The sequence below is a fragment of the Dasypus novemcinctus genome, chromosome 19 (assembly GCF_030445035.2).
Source record: "Dasypus novemcinctus isolate mDasNov1 chromosome 19, mDasNov1.1.hap2, whole genome shotgun sequence".
Taxonomy (NCBI): domain Eukaryota; kingdom Metazoa; phylum Chordata; class Mammalia; order Cingulata; family Dasypodidae; genus Dasypus; species Dasypus novemcinctus.
In genome coordinates, this window is record NC_080691.1 from 66,081,746 (window position 1) to 66,102,503 (window position 20,758).

At 39.5% G+C, this 20,758-nt stretch overlaps 1 gene segment (V, D, J or C); it reads right to left on the reverse strand.

Annotated features, from left to right (window-relative positions):
- Nucleotides 1-13,003: 13,003 nt before the first annotated feature.
- LOC101447557 (immunoglobulin heavy variable 3-23-like) lies at nt 13,004-18,494 on the reverse strand. The segment is given in 2 exon segments: nt 13,004-13,335; nt 18,416-18,494. Coding segments are annotated over 2 exon segments (411 nt in total).
- Nucleotides 18,495-20,758: the final 2,264 nt, after the last annotated feature.

Here is a 20,758-nt window from a genome sequence, read left to right on the forward strand (position 1 = left end):
ATTTTATTGCCCATTTATTTGACTTCACACATGGTTTCCATTGGCATTTATTACTAACTTCTCTCATTACCCATTCTATATTCACTTTGCCCTCAACAAGATCATTAGGTTGTTGTAGTTACCCCATTCCTTAATGGAGTGAGACATTAATAGCTTTCTTTAATTGGATTGTTGTAGTTTTTCATTAATTTTAGTCACAGGACGTGGTAACACTAATAGACACACTATCTGCATGCATTCAGTACATCCTCCTTCTTATCTCTAATATAAAATATCTGCCCAATGCCCCCTTGGTAATCAGAATCAATCACTCAAGGCAGTACAGTAATTCCCTTTTTGACATTGATTTGGAAGAATGAGGATCCAAAGGGTGCCAGGTAACAGTCTTAATTTCCAGTTCAATGAAATCATTGCTATATTTTTGGGGGGAAAATATCCCTTCCTTTGGGACTAAGATGTCTGGACCAGCAAAGCGTAAGGTCACAGGGACAGGGAACAAACATTTCACTAGTAGATTTCTAGTGGCAAATGTTAGCCGCCTCTCTCCTATTTTCACCCTTAGATTTCATGGACTTGTGAGTTCTGGATCTGGGAGAAACAGGTCAATAGAGATGATGATTTAGAATATATATATATATATGAGAAGAAAATGTTGTCCAAACCCTGAAATGTATTTTAATCCATCTAGTATCATAATTGATTCTTCAAAATGCCATTCCATTGATGTAACAATCTAGCTGCTTCAAAATAATGGAGAAGTTGTGAGGGAAAGTGAATTCCAGGAGTATGGGCACCTTACCCATGTGAACATGTTTATGTAACCAGAAGCAATGGCGTGTGGAATTCCATGTTGGTGAATATAGCATACTGTAAGTCCACAGATGGTAGCTGGCAGAAGCATGCCATGCAGGGATTGACAATCCTTAACCAGAAGAGTATAATATTCCAGTAAGAAAATCCTTCCCCCTTCATGATGGGAGTGGTCCATTTTAATCAACTAGTGACAAATTTCATCACCTCAGGAAAGAGTGCTGATCTCTGATTCTTGCAGATTGAACACTCCAAAAGTGGCTGCAACAAGGTCAGCCACAGAGAATGTTAGTGGAATTCCATGTTGCTGATCTCATGCAAAACTTTCATCACTGACGTCTTGACCACTTTTATCTTTAGACCATTGTGGAATGAAAGGAATACTTTTGGAAAGAGCCTAAATAAGGTTGACAGAATATCCCATCTTATCTATTTTATTTTTTCAACTTCATTTTTAAAGAAGTTTAGGTAGAGAAAATTTACATAAAAGTAGAGAGGATTCCCATATACCCATATCCCTCCTTCTCTCACATGTTGCCCTATTAACATCTTATGTATGTGTTATATTTGTTAAACTTAATGAACAAATATTGAAGCAATTCCTACTAATCATGATTTATAATTTACACAATGGTTTACAATTTTTTGCATACAGCTTGATACGTAATTACCTGTATCTATCATTAAAATCATGCAGAACAATTCCATTGCCCTAAAGCGCCCTATGCTGCATGTATTCTTCCCTCTCCCTCCTGTCAGAACCTCTGGCAACCACTAGCATTAAATTAATATTACAAATTCCTCTTTTGCTACAATAATAATAATATCTACTTTGGCCCATGTTTGCATCCTCCCTCTTATGTTTGTTTATTCTTCAATCTGGTGGATTTGGAATGATGATTCTTGCTCTGCCAGAGATTGAGATGGGGCTTAGATCTTCTGGGGCACACGGAAGGAACTGTTTTATTTACAGTAGTAGATACTCTTTGGTTTTTGAGACCAGGGTTGTCCATCATCATCATTAAGTAGTTATCCTGGGTGAGTTCAATGAACTGGAGAGTAGATATTCATTGCTACTCCACTGAGATTCAAGGCCGAACCAGCATATGAAGAGACCAAAGACAAGTGTCTGGGACATATATTTACAGGTATTGTGCTGATTATTAGTTCAAATAAAAGAGGTTGATGGATCTTTTGTAGGGAAATTATAAATGAGACTAGCTCTGCAACAGTAGGGAAATAGTTTATGATAAATTCCTAGGTAAGCTCCACCAATGTGGTGCTGATTTCATTTGGTTGTGTGCCTTGCCTACAGTGTCCAGCTGTCTCCACGCCCTTGGCGTCATCCCTGTTTGAGGCTTTGTTTATTGCTGCAGTTAGCGTGCTGAGCCAATACTCAATCTGGGTACAATCTATGAAAGGGTGGAATGGAAAGGTTTGGCAGTGGATATGGGTGCAGCCATTTGATATTTAATATCTTCTGATGAGAAAATTTTTAAGGTGATCCTTCACTTGGTACACTAATATACATTTTGCCCTTTCAGTAGTGTATATATCTTAAGAATACAATCAATTGTATTTGTTATAATATAGTTGTACATTCATTAATTCAATAAGTTTAGAGCATTTTCTTTATTCCAGAAGAAACAATCTGACTGTACTGTTACTAGGTATATACCCAGGAAAACTAAGTATTGTGTCACAAGCAGTCTGCTCATCAATGTCCATAATGATATTATTCATGATTGTCAAAAGTTTGAACCAGCCCAAGTATCCATTAGCTGATGAATGGATAAACAAATTGTGGTTATACACATGATGGAATATTATGCAACTGTAGGAAAAATGAAGTCATGAACATACTACCACTTGGATGAACCAGAAATGTGTATCTTAATAATTATTTCATAGACTTAATCATTATCAATTTTCTAACATTGTTCTTTTCAAGGATCTCATGATGCAGCCAAACAATTGCCCACACCCCATGCATGCATAAACAATTGCACCTGTGATCAGTAATCCTTCCCAATGATATCACCAACCTAAGGAAATAATTGAAGTTCTGCCCATGGGGAGGATTCTTGTTCAGACTGCACTACCAGGATGTGTATGAATGGAGCTGTAGTTCTGTGTCTCTCTACATTAAGGTGGTGCCTGCATTTACACAAAAATGTGTGAAATCCAGGATCAGACTTCTGTTCATTAATCATATCCATTTCATGTTGGGTAGCTCATTGTCATTGTATCATGGTATAGTCCACATCTAAGCATTCAATCTACTAAGACACAGTAACAACAAAAAAAGGTCATTTTCTCAAAAATAAGGAAGAAATTAATGAGGTCATCATATATCACCAGTGTATGATTTAGGAGGAAATGAAGAAGCAAAAAGAAGCCTAGGATTGAGAAAATGTGAGGAAGTTGTCTGTGAGCTTACTTCATAATCAGCTTCTTTTAGAAAACTTGGAAGGTTAAGTAATGGATTCCTTGCTCCAATTTGACCTCTCTGAATATTCCTGGAATCTGTGGCACTCCTTCCCTCCCTGGTCAACGTTCTTTTGTAAAGTATATTTTTCTTTTATTTTTAAAATATACTTAGATTACATAAATGTTACATGAAAAGTGTAAGGATTCCCATATGCCCCACTTCTCACACCCCCCACTTCCCCCACATTAACAATTTCTTTCATCAGTGTGGTACTTTTGTTGCAATTGATGGACACATCTTGGAGCATTGCCACACAGTATGGATTATAGTTTACATTGTAGTTTACATTCTCTCCCTCTCCATTTGGTAGGTTATGGCAGGATATATAATGACCTGTATCTGTCTTTGCAATGTCTGGTCAAAGTTCTTTTGCTAACTGTAAGCACACATGTGCATGTGCAGTTGGTCAGTCTCTCTTTCTGTCTCTCTCTCATACAAACAGACACACATAAAGTGTTTGACTTAAAATAGACAAAAAAAGCATGATAGTGATTATGAGGAGACCTGCTATCTATAGATTCTTACCCTTTTAAAAGTGCTTTCCCACCTACCTGAGAGTGCCTCATGGGGCAGGCTCTGGTCACTCTTGCCAGCCTCCCCAGTTCTTAGCATAGTGCCTAAGACAGAAGAATGTGTCTGGAAGGGAGGGAGGAAAGATGGGTGCCTTCTGAAAAGGTGGAAGAAGAAGAACCCAGAAGGACAGACAGAGAGGTAGTGACACAAAATTTGTAACCATCAATTCCAGGTGATGTCACCTCCTGGGGTTCCCCTTATTCCTGCCTGTGAAGCTTGTTCCATTCACTCTCCCTTCCCCATTCCTCAGCCCAGACCAGTCCCTTGTTCACAATGATGCTGTAATGCCTCTTCGCTTAACTGTCAACCCAGCACCTGGTGATTCCAGAGGGAATCCTGAATGACTCTTACAAGACTTAACTGTAGTGTAGGCTCTAAAATGTTACCAATTCCAAACTCAGTCTTTTCTCTCCAGGACAGAAGCCTCCTGGCATATATAGGGACACTTCCTGTGACCATAAAATAAGGTGTATGTGGGCGGTGCATGTGGGGTACTAAATGTGCCAGGGCTCTTCACTGGGTAAGCATTACTGAGCTCTTGGGCTAGTAAATGTACCGGGGCCTCTTCCCTCAACAGGCAGCACTGGGCTCTTCCTAGGTGCCAGGCAGAGCCTGAAGTGATGGGACATGGAACCACCAAAGTCCTTGATGGGGCATTTCTAAGTCAAGTGGAAGAACAGGCAGATGTGTGATTACTAGAGGGTAGAAAACAGATAAATTCTGCTAGACTCTTCAGAGATGCAGTGGTTCCTGCCTTCAGGGACTTCTTGGGAGTGGCACATCTGCAAGGGGATGGAGGCTCAGTGTTTTGTGGAGATAGTAATAGATCGCATGAGGGAAAGGGGAGCATCTCTCCATCTTTGAGCTAGTCCTTGATTGTTCTTTGCTCACGTGCACTGAGACAGGAAGTCTGGACCCAGTACTGATTTCTGGGGAGCTGGATTCAGGCAGCTTGCAGGACAGCTCCGTGCCAGGAAGTGGAATGGAAGCATTCAGCTATGCCTACACATCATGACCTTTGGGCAGATCATTATCAGACCTAGTGCTCCAGTCCCAACCCCCGAATGGGTATTGGGTTTGCAGAATGCAACTTTGCAGGTTGAGGTCCTCTGCTGTGGCCACGACAGTGACTCACATTTCAGTGACACAGGGCTTTCGAAGCACAAACCCAGGCCTTTAAAGAATGGGATAATTGATCTTTTCTCTATTGGCTGGATTCTGTGGTTATATTACCTCTAAACCACACAGAATTCTGATTTGCTTCCTTGTATTTCACAGGGTCCTCTATGAGAAATAAAAGGCTTCAGGTGTGATAGTTTACAAAAAAAAAAAAAGAGAAAGCAGAAATTTTCTCACTAATTTTAAGGTTTTTGTGCTGTACTTCACAAATGGAGGAGTGCCAAAGTGTCTGCGTGGCATCTGTAGTTGCCACTGACACACTCTATTGGAAATCCTGGATCCTATGGTCTAAGTGGCACAGCACCTTGCAGGGCAGTCTGTGTCGTAGGCAGAGCTATCCTTTGTTTAGGTCCCCACCTGAAAGGAGCAGAACTTTGGGGAACTCAGCAAAATGTCAGAGGAACAAATTTAAATATGGAATATGTTGTCTCTCAAATCCAAAGTGGTCTACTTTGCTTTTGGTTTCTATTTTGATTGTAGGACCAACCAAATGCTTCAGCTAAGTCTTTATCTTAGAAGGGATGTTTTTCTAAGCTTCATTTCACTGGATGTCTAGAAATTTCACAAAGGCGGAAGGCACCTGTATTTTGACATATTCATTTCCTACCTTTTGATTCACAAATGCCTTACCAATTAGTCAAAGAAGATTCTTTTTCTTTTCTTCCTAGATCTAATTAGCTAATGCACTTGACATACTGGGTCACTGGACTATCTTATGGAAGGGAAAGTTGATCAAGTTCCCTGTGGAATAAATTATGACAGAGAGCTAGAGAGTGGATAAACCATTGTGATGGAATGTGATGGAGCATTGCTGAACTTGTCAGCTGAAAGCAAACTCTTTCTGGTTGTCTTTGCTCACAGGTATTGTAGAAAATAGCAATAGCTGCATATCTGGTACCAGGGGTGTCTTCATTTGTTCAGGCAATGATATAACTGCGAGAACAGTAGCTACAATAGTTGTCAACACATGGTTAAGATTACTGACATCCACTGTCATCCTGAAAGGGATATTTGTTTACTGAAAAGATAAAATAAGTTAAATTAATGGGCATGTGATGGGAATCACCCTCCCTTCAAGCCCTTGATATAAGGTATGGTCATCTGTTTTCTTTTAAGACAATTGATTGTTTATGCTATTGATATATACAAAATACCTCATAACAACAACCTGGCCATTGATTTGTCAAACAACTGAACACTATAATCCAGCCAAGCTGACATGAAAAATTAACAGTCTCTATATGTTTAATAACATTAGGGTTATATAATATATTTACATAATATATTCTGGTTAATTTTATATAATATTACTTAAACACCTACAACTACTTAAGACTTGCTGTCTCAATTGTTGCAACTTTACCTGTCCCAGAAGCAAATCAAATCCCCAGTTGTATCACACTTATTTATAAAATATATCCCAGCTTGACAACATAACATTTTCATACTCATTATTATTATGTTGCAAGACACCATTTTCCTTCACTTTTATCACTGTGATGAACTTTTAAAAATATGTTCAGTCTTTCTATGAGATTAAGAGGTGATGAGGGTTTTTGTTTTTTGTTTTTTTTATTATTACTATTGGAATAATGAAAATGCTGTAATAGTGATTAAAGTGATGAATTCACAACTATGTCATTATACCAGATACCACTGACTGTATACTTGGACAGATTTGTGTTAATAAAATTGTTTAAATAGCTTGTTTATGTTCTGTCCTTGCATCAATTTTTATACCTTTCAACAGAGCAAACAGAACAATTCATTTCATATATATCCTCTTTTTACCTATGCTGAAAACCCTGAAGAGTTTTTCATTTTTCCTCAAAGGCATGTAATCCTGTGGCCTCTGAATCTTGTGTTTTATCCATGTTAACTTTTGGAGATTGTCCCCACAGTCCTACCACACAACCTCTATTTTGCTAATTGTGCACTTTTGTGGCCCTTTTGCCTTCATGTGTTTTGCACCTGTTCCTCTGATGGCAGGAAAGTTCTCCCTTACATTTGCATACCTGGCTTCCTCATTTCCATCAGGTTTCCCTTAAAAATCTAATTTCCATTGAGGAAATCACTGCCCAGCCAAATAGAACTATCCCTTCCCACTCTGAAAATATAAAACCCTTTGCATCTCAACATACCACCCCCAAAGGGACATATTATTATATTTCGCATAAAGCGTCATGGATATTTTCTTATTTTTCCAGATGTTACTGTGATATCAAGTGTTGGATGAAAAGTATTGGAGTTAAGAAGTGATGAAAGAGAGTGAATAATAAGAGATGGACTGGAAAGTTGGTTGAGGGATATGATGGAAAGGCGATATAAAGAAGGTTGAGAAGTGCTGGAGAGTGGTTAAATAGAGATTGCTTGTTTTGGAATAACACTTTGAAAGACAATAGATGGTGTTGAATATGAGTTGGGAAAAGATTGTGGAGTGATAGAGGAGACCCAGGATTATTCAACATGTACACAAAAGACATAGTCAGCTGAAGGTTTCGGTTCATAGAGAAGATTCAATTTAATGTGATGTAGGTAAAAGGGCTGAGAGGGAAAGGAGAGACCAGAAGGGATGGTTAAGGATTTGATTGACCTGACACAGATCCAAGAACTAGTCTGAAATAATTGATAAAATATGATCTTGATTTAGAGATTACAGATGTTATTGGCAATGTAGAGAAGTTGCTAAATGAGAGGTAATGGGGATTATTGTTATCAAAGTATGCCTGCCAGATTTTAAGATATGATGGTGATAGATGGGAAAGGAAAATATTGAGAGACAGTTGGGAGATATGAATGATACTGAGATTGGGAAAGAAAATAAATTTATAATAGAGCAATGACAGAGAGGAAGTGGGACAAGAGAGAAGTAGTAGAAAAACTGGGAGGGTTTGGAGAAGATGGACGAGTGAGACCTTATTGATTATAGAAAGATGACTGTTATTAGTGGGGTGGGGCTATGATAGTGAGAGTGCAAAAATTTTGAACATAATTAAACTAACAGACAAATACTTAAGAAAGAATAGAGATGGGAAGCCGACTTGGCCCAATGGATAGGGCATCTGCCTACCAGATGGGAGGTTTGTGGTTCAAACCCCGGGCCTTCTTGACCCATATGAAACCGGCCCAGGTGCAGTGCCAATGTGCACAAGGAGTGCCGTGCCACGCAGTGGTGTCCCCTGCATAAAGGAGACCCATGCACAAGGAGTGCACCCCGTAAGGAGAGGCACCCAGCATGAGAGAAAGTGCAGCCTGCCCAAGAATTGTGCCACACACAGAGGGAGCTGACACAACAAGATGACACAACAAAAAGAAACACAGATTCCCGGTGCCGCTGATAAGGATAGAAGCAGTCACAGAAGAACAAATGGACACAGAGAGCAGACAACTAGGGGGAGGGGAAGGGGGGAGAACTAAATAAATAATAAATCGTTTTTTAAAAAGTATAGAGAATATTGAGAGATAACAGAATTAGGATGGAGATATATTGGGAGAATTAAAGGGATTGGCCGATTTGAGAATGTTTTGGGCAGTTATATGGAGACAGGAAAGGGGATAGAGTAAAGATAGAGTCAGCCCTAGAATGAATTCAGTGAAAGGAGAAGGAAGAATGAGGAAGAGAAGAGCAGGATTGAAAGGTGAGGTTGCTTTGAGAGGTACTTTCAAATGTGGTCTAATGAGGCTTCTCTTTAGGGAATGTAACAAATAGTGTTGGTTGAGAGACAGTTCAGAGTTGACTTGGAGATGACAGATCAATAATGTTAAAGGAACTGTGAGATTAATGGTAAATGTTTGGTTGAAATCAATGATAGGTGATTATTTAAGAGAAGACTAAGCTTAATGCCTAGTATAGGAGAGATTATAGATAACTTGGATATGGCTGAAAGGTAACTGAAATCAAAGATATGACTTGAGAAAAGCTATCAAAAATTTGGGACACAAACTTAAAATATTAGTTCACTTAATTCTGCTTTTTATTCTGAAGGTGGTTAAAGTAAAAACATGCTTATTGAATACAGGCAAGAATGATTAAAATTGCACAGTGGTTTTATAGAAGTATGTTTTTAACATAGAAACCATATCTAGATTTTTTTAGAGATAATAAAAATATATTGGAATTTCTAAGCAATCGGTAGTCATGTTCTTAGAAGATCATTTGCTTGATGAAGAGTACTACACCGGAGACCAAATAGATTTAATTTATGAGCAAAATTTTTTATGTAAGTATTTATATTTATTATACTTTTATTTATATTTAAACCTACCATTGTGATGCTTCTAAATTTTTACTGTGTGTGAAATAATTAAACAGATGTACCACATTTCCAAATGCCTGTTTAAAAGTCTGATGATCCAGGGGTTGGGAGAGCTATTGGTGGCTTCTCACTTCCCACAATGAATGCATGAGATCCAGGAGTGAGGCTATGGCAGAACCAAAACCCATGGCCAGAACCAGAACCAAAACCTTATTGACCAGGCTGTCCTCAGCTGCTGCTCCAATGAGGACCTGAGGATCGAGGATTTCCTGTTGTAGCAGACCATGTTACAAATTAAACATCCTAAGAAGTCATTGGATTTTTATGCTAGAATCTTGGAATGACACTAATTGGAAAATTAGATTTACCTACTATGAAATTTTCACTCTATCTCTTGGCTTATGAGGTTAAAAATATCATCCGCTATATACTTTTATACAATTTTGCCCTGAGCCTCAGCAGACTTGCAATTCCTACCCTGTGGTTTATGGGGTTTCCCCCAGCCAGTTAACAGGGAGGTGAAAAAGGTCAACCACCACACCAGGAAGACAAGAGTACCTACAACTTCAATTAGGACAATTGCATCCAGCATCCATGTGGGATCTAAGCCCCCTCTAGATATAGAGGTGGATGACATAACCATCCTAGGGTCCTCATGCTGGAGGAATAGAGTATGGATTTGAGTGGACTTATGATATTCTACTATGGAACAATTGTGATTAGTAATGGAAGAAATCGTAGCATTCATGTGGAGAAAGTGGCCATGGTAGCTGTTGATGGTAGGGAGAGGGAAGAAGAGATACGATGTGGGGGCATTTTCAAGACTTGGAGTTGTCCTGGGTGGTACTGCAGGGACAGATGCTGGACATTGTATGTCCTGCCATGGCCCATGGGTGGACTGGGGGAGAGCGTAAACTTCAATGTAAACCATTATCCATGTGGTGCAGCAGTACTCCAAAAGGTATTCACCAATGCAATGACTGTGCCACCATGATGAAAAAGGTTGTTGATGTGGGACCCCTTATTTTTTTTTAATGTAATTAACATTTAAAAAAAAAGAAAGGAATAAAATGTCATCCCCAAATATGAAAATGAGAAAGTAGCATGGGCATTATTAGGAAACCTACTCTTGAGCTGACACACAATTCAGACCCTCAGGGATTTGGTCATATTGGAATTGCTGTTCCAGATATACAGGGTGCTTGCAAAAGATTTGAAGAACTGGGAGTCAAATGTGTGAAGAAACCAGATGATGGTAAAATGAAAGGCCTAGCATTTTATTAAGATACTCATGGCTATTGGATTGAAATTTTGAGTCCTAACAAAACGGTAACTATTACTTAGTTCTTTAAGAAGTCTTCTTTGTGATTTCAATGAAGACACTGTAGAGGAAAAAATAGAAGCTATTTGATTCAAAATATTCATGTTACAGAAGCATTTAGCACTGACAGATCATTGCCCTAATTCAAATTATTCTTAAATCCATATCCTTTTCCTATATCACCTAATTGTTCAGTCATTCTGATTTTAATGTAGTGCTTTATCTTATGCCCTTGAATGTGATTCTGCAACTTTACTTTTAAAATAAAAATGTTTTTTTCTGAAGATACATAGATCACAAAAAATGTTACATTAAAAATATTCAAAGGAAGGCTTGAGGATATGTCATATTTAGAAGACTCCACTGGCCTTCATCTGTCTTCTAAATATGACATCTCCTCAAGTCTTCCTTTGAGTCATCATTTTCAAAAAAGCATTGAATGTGTTTTCCTTATGGATATCTTTCAGGGTTTCCTTCCTCAGATATAACTTTTCCCAATGGAAAGTCAGGAACAATGAAAAAAAAGGAAACCTCATGTGTACTTCAAACAGTATAAAGTTTTTATTTTATAAAAGAAAAGGTATTCTTGGGAGCAGCAATTCAGAACATTTTCCCATTGCCCTCAACAAATCAATTCTGAAAACATCACATCTGCCTCCCCATAGAAGACAGCAGTTAATCTGATATTTCCTACATGAAACGAGGACACAATTGCCTCCAGATAAATGCAGCAGTTAGGCAAGAATGGAAACCTCCCAGTGAGGCAGCTCAATTTCCAAATTTTCTACCAGAATCCACATGATTAAGCCCTCTCATTTAGGAAAGAATATTTTGTAAAGCACTGGGTTTTCTTTAAAGCTGAAGCATTGTAGAAGATATGAAAGTAACTTCTTCCTCACAGTTCTGTGAATGAGGAAAAATGGTGTTATTTTCACATTAGAGAATGGAGGGGAAATAAATGAATGAGGATAGTCATAGAAAGGGTAGGGAAGGAAATCCAGAGTTCTTAGACAGGTGGCTACCTGGAAGCTATCACTTCATGCTGCTTTAATTTGCAGCTCTCCATAATGCCACAGGAAATGGAGGTGAAAGCATGACAATTTAAACAGTATAAGAGATCAGCTTGATATTTAAATCCAATTTTGATCAAAGAACCATTATCTGCATGGATAGAAATGACCATTTGTATTTCCTACATGATTCCACACATAGAGTACAGAACAGAGTGTTCCAGTCAGTGGTGCATGAGAAAGGCCCCTCAGCCTTTCCCAGGAGCTTGCAGTAGCCACAGAAGCTCTAGTTAATATGCCTAAGCCTTGGGATTTAGACCACAAGAAACACATAATTCATTGAAAAGGAATATAAAGAGCAGAGTGAAATGTAAGAAAAAATATTCAGGGAAAATAAAATGGATCATCAGACAAATAGACAATCAGATCAATGCTGAGTCTAATGTGAAGTAGGAATGCAATTTGAAAATCCAATACAATCTAGACACTGGAACAGCCACACTCTTTGTTCTCATGTAAATCACAGTGATTTTCCTAATGAGAAATATTACTTACTCACCAGCCTTCTGTCTCATTGTGAAAGCTTAACCAGGTTATTAAGAACTACTCAGAATTATGAATCATGAAATATTGGCAGAGCCATTTCTGCTTTCATAAAGAGAGTTGCCTGATTTTGCATGTGATTATGTTTCCTCCTTTTGCACCAGAACTAGTCTCACTTACTATATTGATATAGCCTGTGCATTAAATCAAAATTATTTCCAAGAGTACCTAGTCTCCAAGATGGCCAAATAAGTAATATAGGCCCTACAGTCTTTGAATGTTCAGAAGGGATGTGAGACTGAGTGTGTATTCAGGGCTGCCTCCAGACGATGTGGAAGATATGCTAATCCAAACTGGCTTGGATGTGGAGAATATGTAACTCACCTGGAGGAAATAACCTATCTGATACTAAGATCTGAAGAACCTAACCAAAGGTCTGTTTACCATCACTGTTAGTCTTCCTAATCCTATATCCTCTGTATAAAAGGGTCTGGAAAAGGCTGTTCGGGGCTCGGTTTTTATTAGGACAAGAGTCCGCCGAGCCCGGCCGGTCGAAATAAACCAACTTCCTTCTCGGTATTCTCGTGTCCTGGCCTTCGATACCGCGCATACCCGAATTTCTCCACTACAATATGAGTGATAGGCACAGGATGATAAATTTAGAAATGTTCCCTGAGGAAACAGCTGGAGAGGAAGCCCTAGATCTTTACAAGAAACCAGTCCTTAACCACCTCCCTGCACCTACTCCTGCAGCTGCTCCTTGTGCTCAATGGGTCCTGAGCACCCATTATGGCCACCACAGAAGAGGTTTTTGTCTGGGTTAGCCTTGTCTTCCCCTCACTATGTCTCTCAAACAGTAATAATGGGCTGTATCCTCAGGTTTCAGGTTGTTCATTTGTAGATACAGCTCGTTCTTGTTGTTGTCCCTGGAGGTGGTGAATCGGCCTTTCACAGAGTCAGCATACCAAGTGCTACCACCGCTACTATTAATATCTGAGACCCACTCCAGCCCCTTCCCTGGAACCTGGCAGACCCAGCTCATGACATGGTCATTAAAGGTGAATCCTGAGACTGAGCAAGTAAGGTGCAGAGACCCTCCTGGCTGTCTCAAATCCCCTCCAGACTCCACCAGCTGAACTTCACACAGGATACCTGCAAACAGACATTAGAAGTTGAGTCACACATTCACTCACACACAAGTACGAATGCACACAAACACATTCTCAGTGCAGCAAAACCAATTTCAATCTAATATTACCATGGAAAATTGACCAAAGGAAAGTCCAGATCAGCAGACATTTCATGATGCCTCCTCTTCCTCAGTCCTGGGCACACAATAGGGAGAGCTCAGACACGGGAGGGGGCTCCTTTCTCAAAGCTACAAAGTCTGGGCCTAGGCTGGATTTCAGGCCAACAGGAAGGGGTCCTATTTGCATATCCTTTCCCCACAGGGCACATCAGCTTCTCCCTGCACCTGAGGCTTTCCCCTGGTCCTGCAGTTTCTGCATCCAGAGGTCTCTGTGAAAACAGGCAGTGAGAATTTCTGTGATGTTGTGTGTTTGGAAAAGCACTTCAGTACTAGAAACAGTGCAGTGCTTTCTCCTTCCACCTCCTCCTGAAGAACTGTCCTTATTCTCCAAGTTTCTCTCCTTGTAATTCCCACATGGCATTACAGCATATGACAGCCAGCATGTTTTCTTCCTCCCACCTGCTGGTTGCAGGCTACTGGAGATTGAGTCTCTGAAAAACTGTGTGTCAGGGCCAATGACAGCTGCCCCATAAATGGGGAATCACACATTGTTTCCTTTGATTCCACAGAGTAATAAACCAGAAGCTAGGATGGATGAGCAGCTTGGCCTGACCTTATGAGCTCCCACAGGATTCCCAGAATATGTCCATTGCTTGGAGGTTCAACCATTCAAGGGAGATGAATGGATTATCGGGTAGGTGCTACCTGCAAGACGTGGAGGCTTGGGGCAGCAACCAGGTTTCTCCCATTCTTGCTGCATATCACACAGACAAGAGATCCTCCTCTCCCTCCAGTTCAGCTTCCTGCTCTCCTGCTGCTTCTGGTTCAGGTTCTCAGGCTACCTGTAGAATTCCATCCTTGACAGTAAAACCTCATGCTGTGTTCTGAAATGGACATCTGCTATAACTGTGAGAATTTCCCAGGGAAGACCAGAGATCGCTGATGAGTGGGCTGGTTAGGGCCTGATGGGGACAAGAAGGGGTTCTCTGTGGTGAAATTAGAAACTCTTCCACAGCACCCAAAATCCCCCCTCAACCCACTGCTGTGATTCAGTTTGTGGCCATCCCCAGAAACTTTGTCTCCATCCCAGGAGTCTGTTAGTGGGGGGACACACCCATGGCGGAAGCCATCCCTGATGTTCCATTGAGGTGCCAGCCTTATGTTTCCTCCTGCTCATCACCGAGGTCTCAGTGAGCCCAGAAAGTCTCTGATGACAATCCTGCAGGAACTGGCTCATATCCTTGGGGTTGCATTCCTCAAATGATTTCTCATGATGCCTTAGGCCACTTAGTCCAATATGAAGTCACTTTAGCTCCTCTCCAAATAAGGCTGAGCAGAATAAGAGCTTCATGGTTGAATAAGATCTGTATCCTGAGCAGATGGATGATCGGAGAAATTTGTTCAAATAGGAACCATAGCAGAGGGAACATATTTTTAAAGCATATGTGCAATGAAATTTCCACAAAATATGCTTTTTGGGTATGTCTGTGAAACTATCTCAAAATTAGAATCTTAAAACAGCATCCATTTATTATTTCATTTTCTGTTCATGAGGAGTGCGGGGATTGCTTAGCTGGAATGCTTTCTTTTTACATGATGCCTTATAAACGCAATATGTAATGAATAAAAAGTGAGGTCTAACTTTAAGCAATTACTTATTCAATAGCATAAGAAAAATGGTATGATTTTAGTCATGGCATGAAATACACATACTATCTAAGTATATTTTCAATGATTTTTAAATAATTTTTTTTAGAAAAGTTGGAAAATATATATGAAACACACAAAGATATTGCCAGCGATACCCATTAAACTACCTGAAATTACATAAATAAGAGATTAACACTGCTGTTATATCACTGGGATACAGAACTCATTAAATAATAGTAATGAACAGACACTACTGTTTAATTTTCTAAAATTGGTAAAATTCTGTTTCCAATGAAGTAATTCATTTGAAACTATGCATATTCTCTAACACTGTCTTCCAGTTTGTCAGTGTGCTTGCTTTCCGGCAGGAGCAGGTTTTATCGCATTATCACCTGGCAAAGAATTTAAACCAAATCGCTAACCCTTCTGCCAGGAATGCTGCCCTCTTCTGGTTAATGTAAGAAATACAGCCAGCAGTTTGATACTGTAAGGTAACTGCAGACATAAATGTTTTAAAAAACGTCAAACCACACACCCCTGACAAATTGAACTTCCCTGAATAAGACAAAAAAGAATGCTTAATAAGTGAAATTTTACACTGAAAAAATATCAATTGTGTGCTAATTCTACAAGTAAACAATTTCATACATTTTGAGAACAAGGTAATGAAGCTTTATTCAGTCTCATTTTCAATATCTTGGAGGCAGATCTGGATTATGAACAGTAACAGCAAAATACTCTATCTTTTATAATGATTTCTGTGTTAAAACAAATTATATTTTTGTGAGTTCAATCTATACCAATGAATTTCTTATACATAAACATATACATAGTAGATTAATTGCTGAGTAGATCATATTCTTAAATCTCTTGCCACAAGCATCAAAATAAATCAGAACTACTCTTTTCTTTGTGAAAATAATTGTAAGTCGCAAGTTGTTTTTCTCTGTGGTTTATCCCCATGACTGAGATTTCCAGTAATTGAAGGGCCAGTTTACCATCACTGCCAAAGCACTCATGGAGCATTTCAACTTCCTGTTCTGGAGAAAGGGTAAAGGACTAATTCACATAAATAAACAACTCTTCTGAGTCCACAGCTTTAAGAAACATTTTAATGAGGTCGATGAGTCCCTACCTAGATGGTTTAGGTTAGCCTACAGCCCACTTCTTTGTTTTTATGATGGAATTGACTCCCACGGCACCCATGGCCTTTAGCAAAGTGTTAATTTTTTTTCTTGGAGCCACTGGGAGGTTAACTCTGTCCCCTTAGAGACTGTAGCTGAAGAAAGTGGCTCTGGAGTAGCTGTTTCTGGAGATAGATCCTAAGTCCTTCACCTTAAGCAACAGCTGAGGCAGAGAACCGTAGCAAAGTCTCAGGGTCTTCTGCCAACTTACTCTGTGGGAGCCAAGGGTTGCCCTTCCATTTTCTGTATCATCTTCAAATGCATTTTGAGTGAAAAAGACCTTGCAGGAATGTTTCCTTTGACACTGAGGTATTAAAATGCACTAATTTTGGCCAATGTTTTGAAAGCTTTGCATAAAAGTGGCAGGTTACAAATCCAACAGGAATGAGGGAGGCTGGACGTTAGGGCATGTCAGTGATATTGTGAGGAATCAGGTACAGGCACCCAGCAAACAGGGGGAGATGGAATCAAAAGAGAAGTTAGAGATATGGAGTCCATTTATAAAGCAGATCGCAATATGATGGAGATAGGACTGATGAAATAGCCTTCCTGACTGTGGGGAAAGGGACAGGTGACCAAGGATAGACCAATAGGGTGCTTCCTGAGACAGTGGAGAGGATGAAATGCTTATGGGGGGAGCAGCAGGTGACCAGAGGCAGGGGATCCACAACATCATCAAGTGTCCAGGAGCCAAAGCAGAAATAGCTGTTATGGGGGCATGGGGCAGAGGCACAGTGGGGAGGGTAGCACAGGGCTACAGACTCAGAGCAGATATAAAAGGCTGGACTCTCTAGAGGTCATTCTGTAGGTACAGGCTAAGAAGTGAGGTCTCACAACCTCATTCCTGGGCATCCATCAACACATCAAAGATAAATGGAGAGGTTCTTCCCAAACAAATAGTATCCTAGAATGAGAAAAGAGACATAGGGTGCTCTAGGAGAGGAAGGCCTTGATCCAGTCAGTAACCCTTTCTTACCTCAGTTTCTCTCTGTCCTCCCCCACACAGTAGCTTGGAGATTCCCATCCTCATCCTACAGTGGGAGCTGAATCCAGTGCACAGAACACTCGGGAGTTTCACCCACAACATTTAGTTAATTTGTGCATTAACTGAGTAAGTTAAAAGAGTTTGTCTATTTCTCATGAATTTATTTGCAATGAGTTAAGGGATATAAATAAAATTGAAGACACTAAAATAATTTTTAAAAGAAAATTCTCACCTATCTGCCAGTGCTGGAATAATTTTTCCTTGTTTCAGCATAAAAGAAGGTAACCAAGATGATTACTGGTTATGCTGACATAAATGGTGTTCTAGACAACCATTGACTTCTCAAATGCAGACATAATAGAATATTGAAAAATCACTGTTTTATTGAGTTTGTTATAAAATTTCAGCAGATTCTGAGGATAGAGGCTGCCAAATGTTAGCACTTGTCTTTAATCAAAGTTACAACATGCAAGAAAGAGGAACATGAAGATGGAGATTATATTACAACTTCTATTTCTTGGGCTTATGAGTTGCAGAGAGAGCTAAGATGTGTCAGACTTAAGAGTTTCTGAATTCTGAACCCTTCATTATGTAGACATAAGCAACACTCAAAGGCAGGGGGCAGCTCAAGGTCTCCCAACATGAGGAATGCCCTGAATCTATTTATCCTCAGCAGGGGTTCTCTGCAGACACTGAGGGTTGCAGGACCAAGTCTCTTCCATGCTGAGCCATTAGGTAAATCTCTGATATTATAATGGGAAAGCATGGGCAGTGTGCGGAAAGGGACAATCCTACTCTATTTCATGATGTCTGTATATGGAGAGAAATCAATGAAATTGGGAAAACATACCAATTCTTCACGTTCAACAATTCTCTATAAGAAAGACATATGTAAGCAACAGCATAAAACATAATTTCCAGGAATAATGCAATTAAGTTGAATATGATCAACTACACAGCATACAGGAATAGTACAATTGCATTGGATGTGGTCAATTAAAGTTGTTTGCAAGCAACAGGTGTGATTCTATGTCATCAAAATAAGTAAAATTAAAACATGTTTTCTACTATTAAAAACAGTACATAGTGTGCTGGTCATGAGAATGCCCCTCCCATTCCTCCACATATAGGGAAATAAAGCACCCAGGGCCCAGCTGTTCTTACAGGAGTCCGTCACTACGGTTGTATGAAAGACAGGAGACCCCAGGGCTACTCCTAGCCAAGAACTAAGCTTGGAAGCCATACTAAAGCAGAACAGGTACTAGGAGACAAAATATTCATTTCATGTGCAATTTTGGCTTGGGTAAACCTAAATCACCTTACTATAACAGGGAAAATTAAAATGGATTATGGAAAAAAGAGACAACCAGACCAGGGGTAAGTCTGACATGGACATTTCTGTGTGAGAATTAGATGTGAAATCCTTTATGGTTTATAGATACTGGCTCTGGCATAGTCTTCCTACGAGATCCAGTCTGAGTTATAAAAATTGCCCTGCTTACAGAATACCACTGTGGTCTCTTCCTGCGTCTGACTGGAAAAGACTCACCTGTCTGTCCTGAACCACCTCAGGTATCTGATCCTGGAGACAACTACCAGAGTCATTTCTGATTTCTTAAGATGAACCAGTGTGTGGGAATGTTTCCTGAGAATGCAATGAAACTTTTCTGTTTCTGACTCCTCAGTGAAAGCACACAGTCTTAAATCTAGAGAGGTTGCCAAGAGGAAAAGTTAGGTATAGTGGAAGCCCCAGACCTAACAACAAACCAGATTTAATCTTCCTCTTTCCATGTTCTTGAGATAGGGAACTGTACTCAGTGGGTGCTGACTACTCCTGAATCCTGATAACCTCCAGAGACCCTGCAAGGTAAGATTGAGTCTGGGCTCCTCTGCCTCCCCTTACAGTGTCTGCCTCAGTAATACATGGCTTTATCCTCAGCTTTGACTGTCCATCTGCAGACACAGAGTGTTCACAGCAAACCATCTGGGGATGTTGAATTGGCCCTCAGAGTTCTGAATGTGTGCGTAAATGTCAGAATTACTAATGTCTAAGACACACTGGAGGCCACCCATGAAGCCTGCAGGACTCAGTTTCTGTTGTAGCTACTGGAGTTTCATCTAGAAGCTACCAAGGAGATTGACAGACACACCCAGTGCTGTATAAATTCTCACCCATAGTCCACCAGCAGAATACCTACAAGTGCAGACATTCTGGTCAGGAAAATGACCACACATATCAATTCACATACTCAATGTCTCTTGCTCCCCTTATATCATCTGTATTCATTCTTGCTCAACAATTGTCACTCCTGGGTATCCCTGGGCTGAGGCTCATCTCCCAGAGCTGCAGGATCAGAGATGGGCTGGTTTATATCAGCAACTGGAGGGAAACTGTTCACAGGTCCTCCTACTATACTGCTTGCTCTCGGGGTAGAGCCTTGGAAAAGGGAATTACCCCAGAGCAGGTATGAGTATCCTAGAGTAGTTCAGTGGCAATGACAGCATTTGGGCAATATTATTATTTGATAGTTCTGTAATAAACACTTTGAAACCATGATCTTCATTTATATATGTGCATATGTAAAAGTTCAAACAGAGTGTTAGGATGGTTGATCAATGTACAAAGTCTATGTGTATTGATAGTGAGCCCCAGTGTCAGGCCTGTGTTCCCCACCACTAGACTTGGTGGCTCCTCTGAACCTACTAGAGGTCAAAGTGTGGCATGCCTAGATAGATATGTAAATCCCTCTTTATGTTATCAGAATCTTGCATGATGTTGTTGCATACTTTGACTCTACATTAAAAATGTAGGGAGAATGAGATACATTTAAAGGTCTGTTTGGCATTTCACAAGTCATGTTTTGTCTATTTCTCAATCCTATTCATCTCTTCATTTGTATATTTGTATCAGCACTATTGAAGGATAATGGATATATGATAATCATCACATATTTAAGTATAATATTTAGTAAGTCATCACATATATTCACATATGTGTATCCATCATCATCACATTGCTAGTGAACGCCCAAAAGTTTTCACTCATTATTCTATAATTTCTGCCTCCCACCAATTTCCTTATTTCAAAGGAACAATTTGTCTTCTTTTTTTTTGATAAAGAAAGTTTTATTAAAATGTAAACCATATACCTTAAATTTCATCTATTTAAAACATACAAATGAATTGTTATTTTTATGCAGAAATATGTGTTACCAACACCAGGGTCTATATAAGAATATTTTCATTAACTCATAAAGAAAAATCATACAAGCTACTTACCATCCTTTTATACTTCTACCTCCCATTTAGCTCCAAAAAGCAATAGATCTACTTTATATCTCTATATTTATTCTTATAATTGAAAGGAAATAAATAATATTATCATTCATGATGGGCTTCTTTCAGGTATCATATCATTTTCAACTTTCATCCATGTGGTAAGGAAGCATCAATACCTCATTTCTATTTTATAACAAAATTAATTACTCATGTGATATTCATACAATA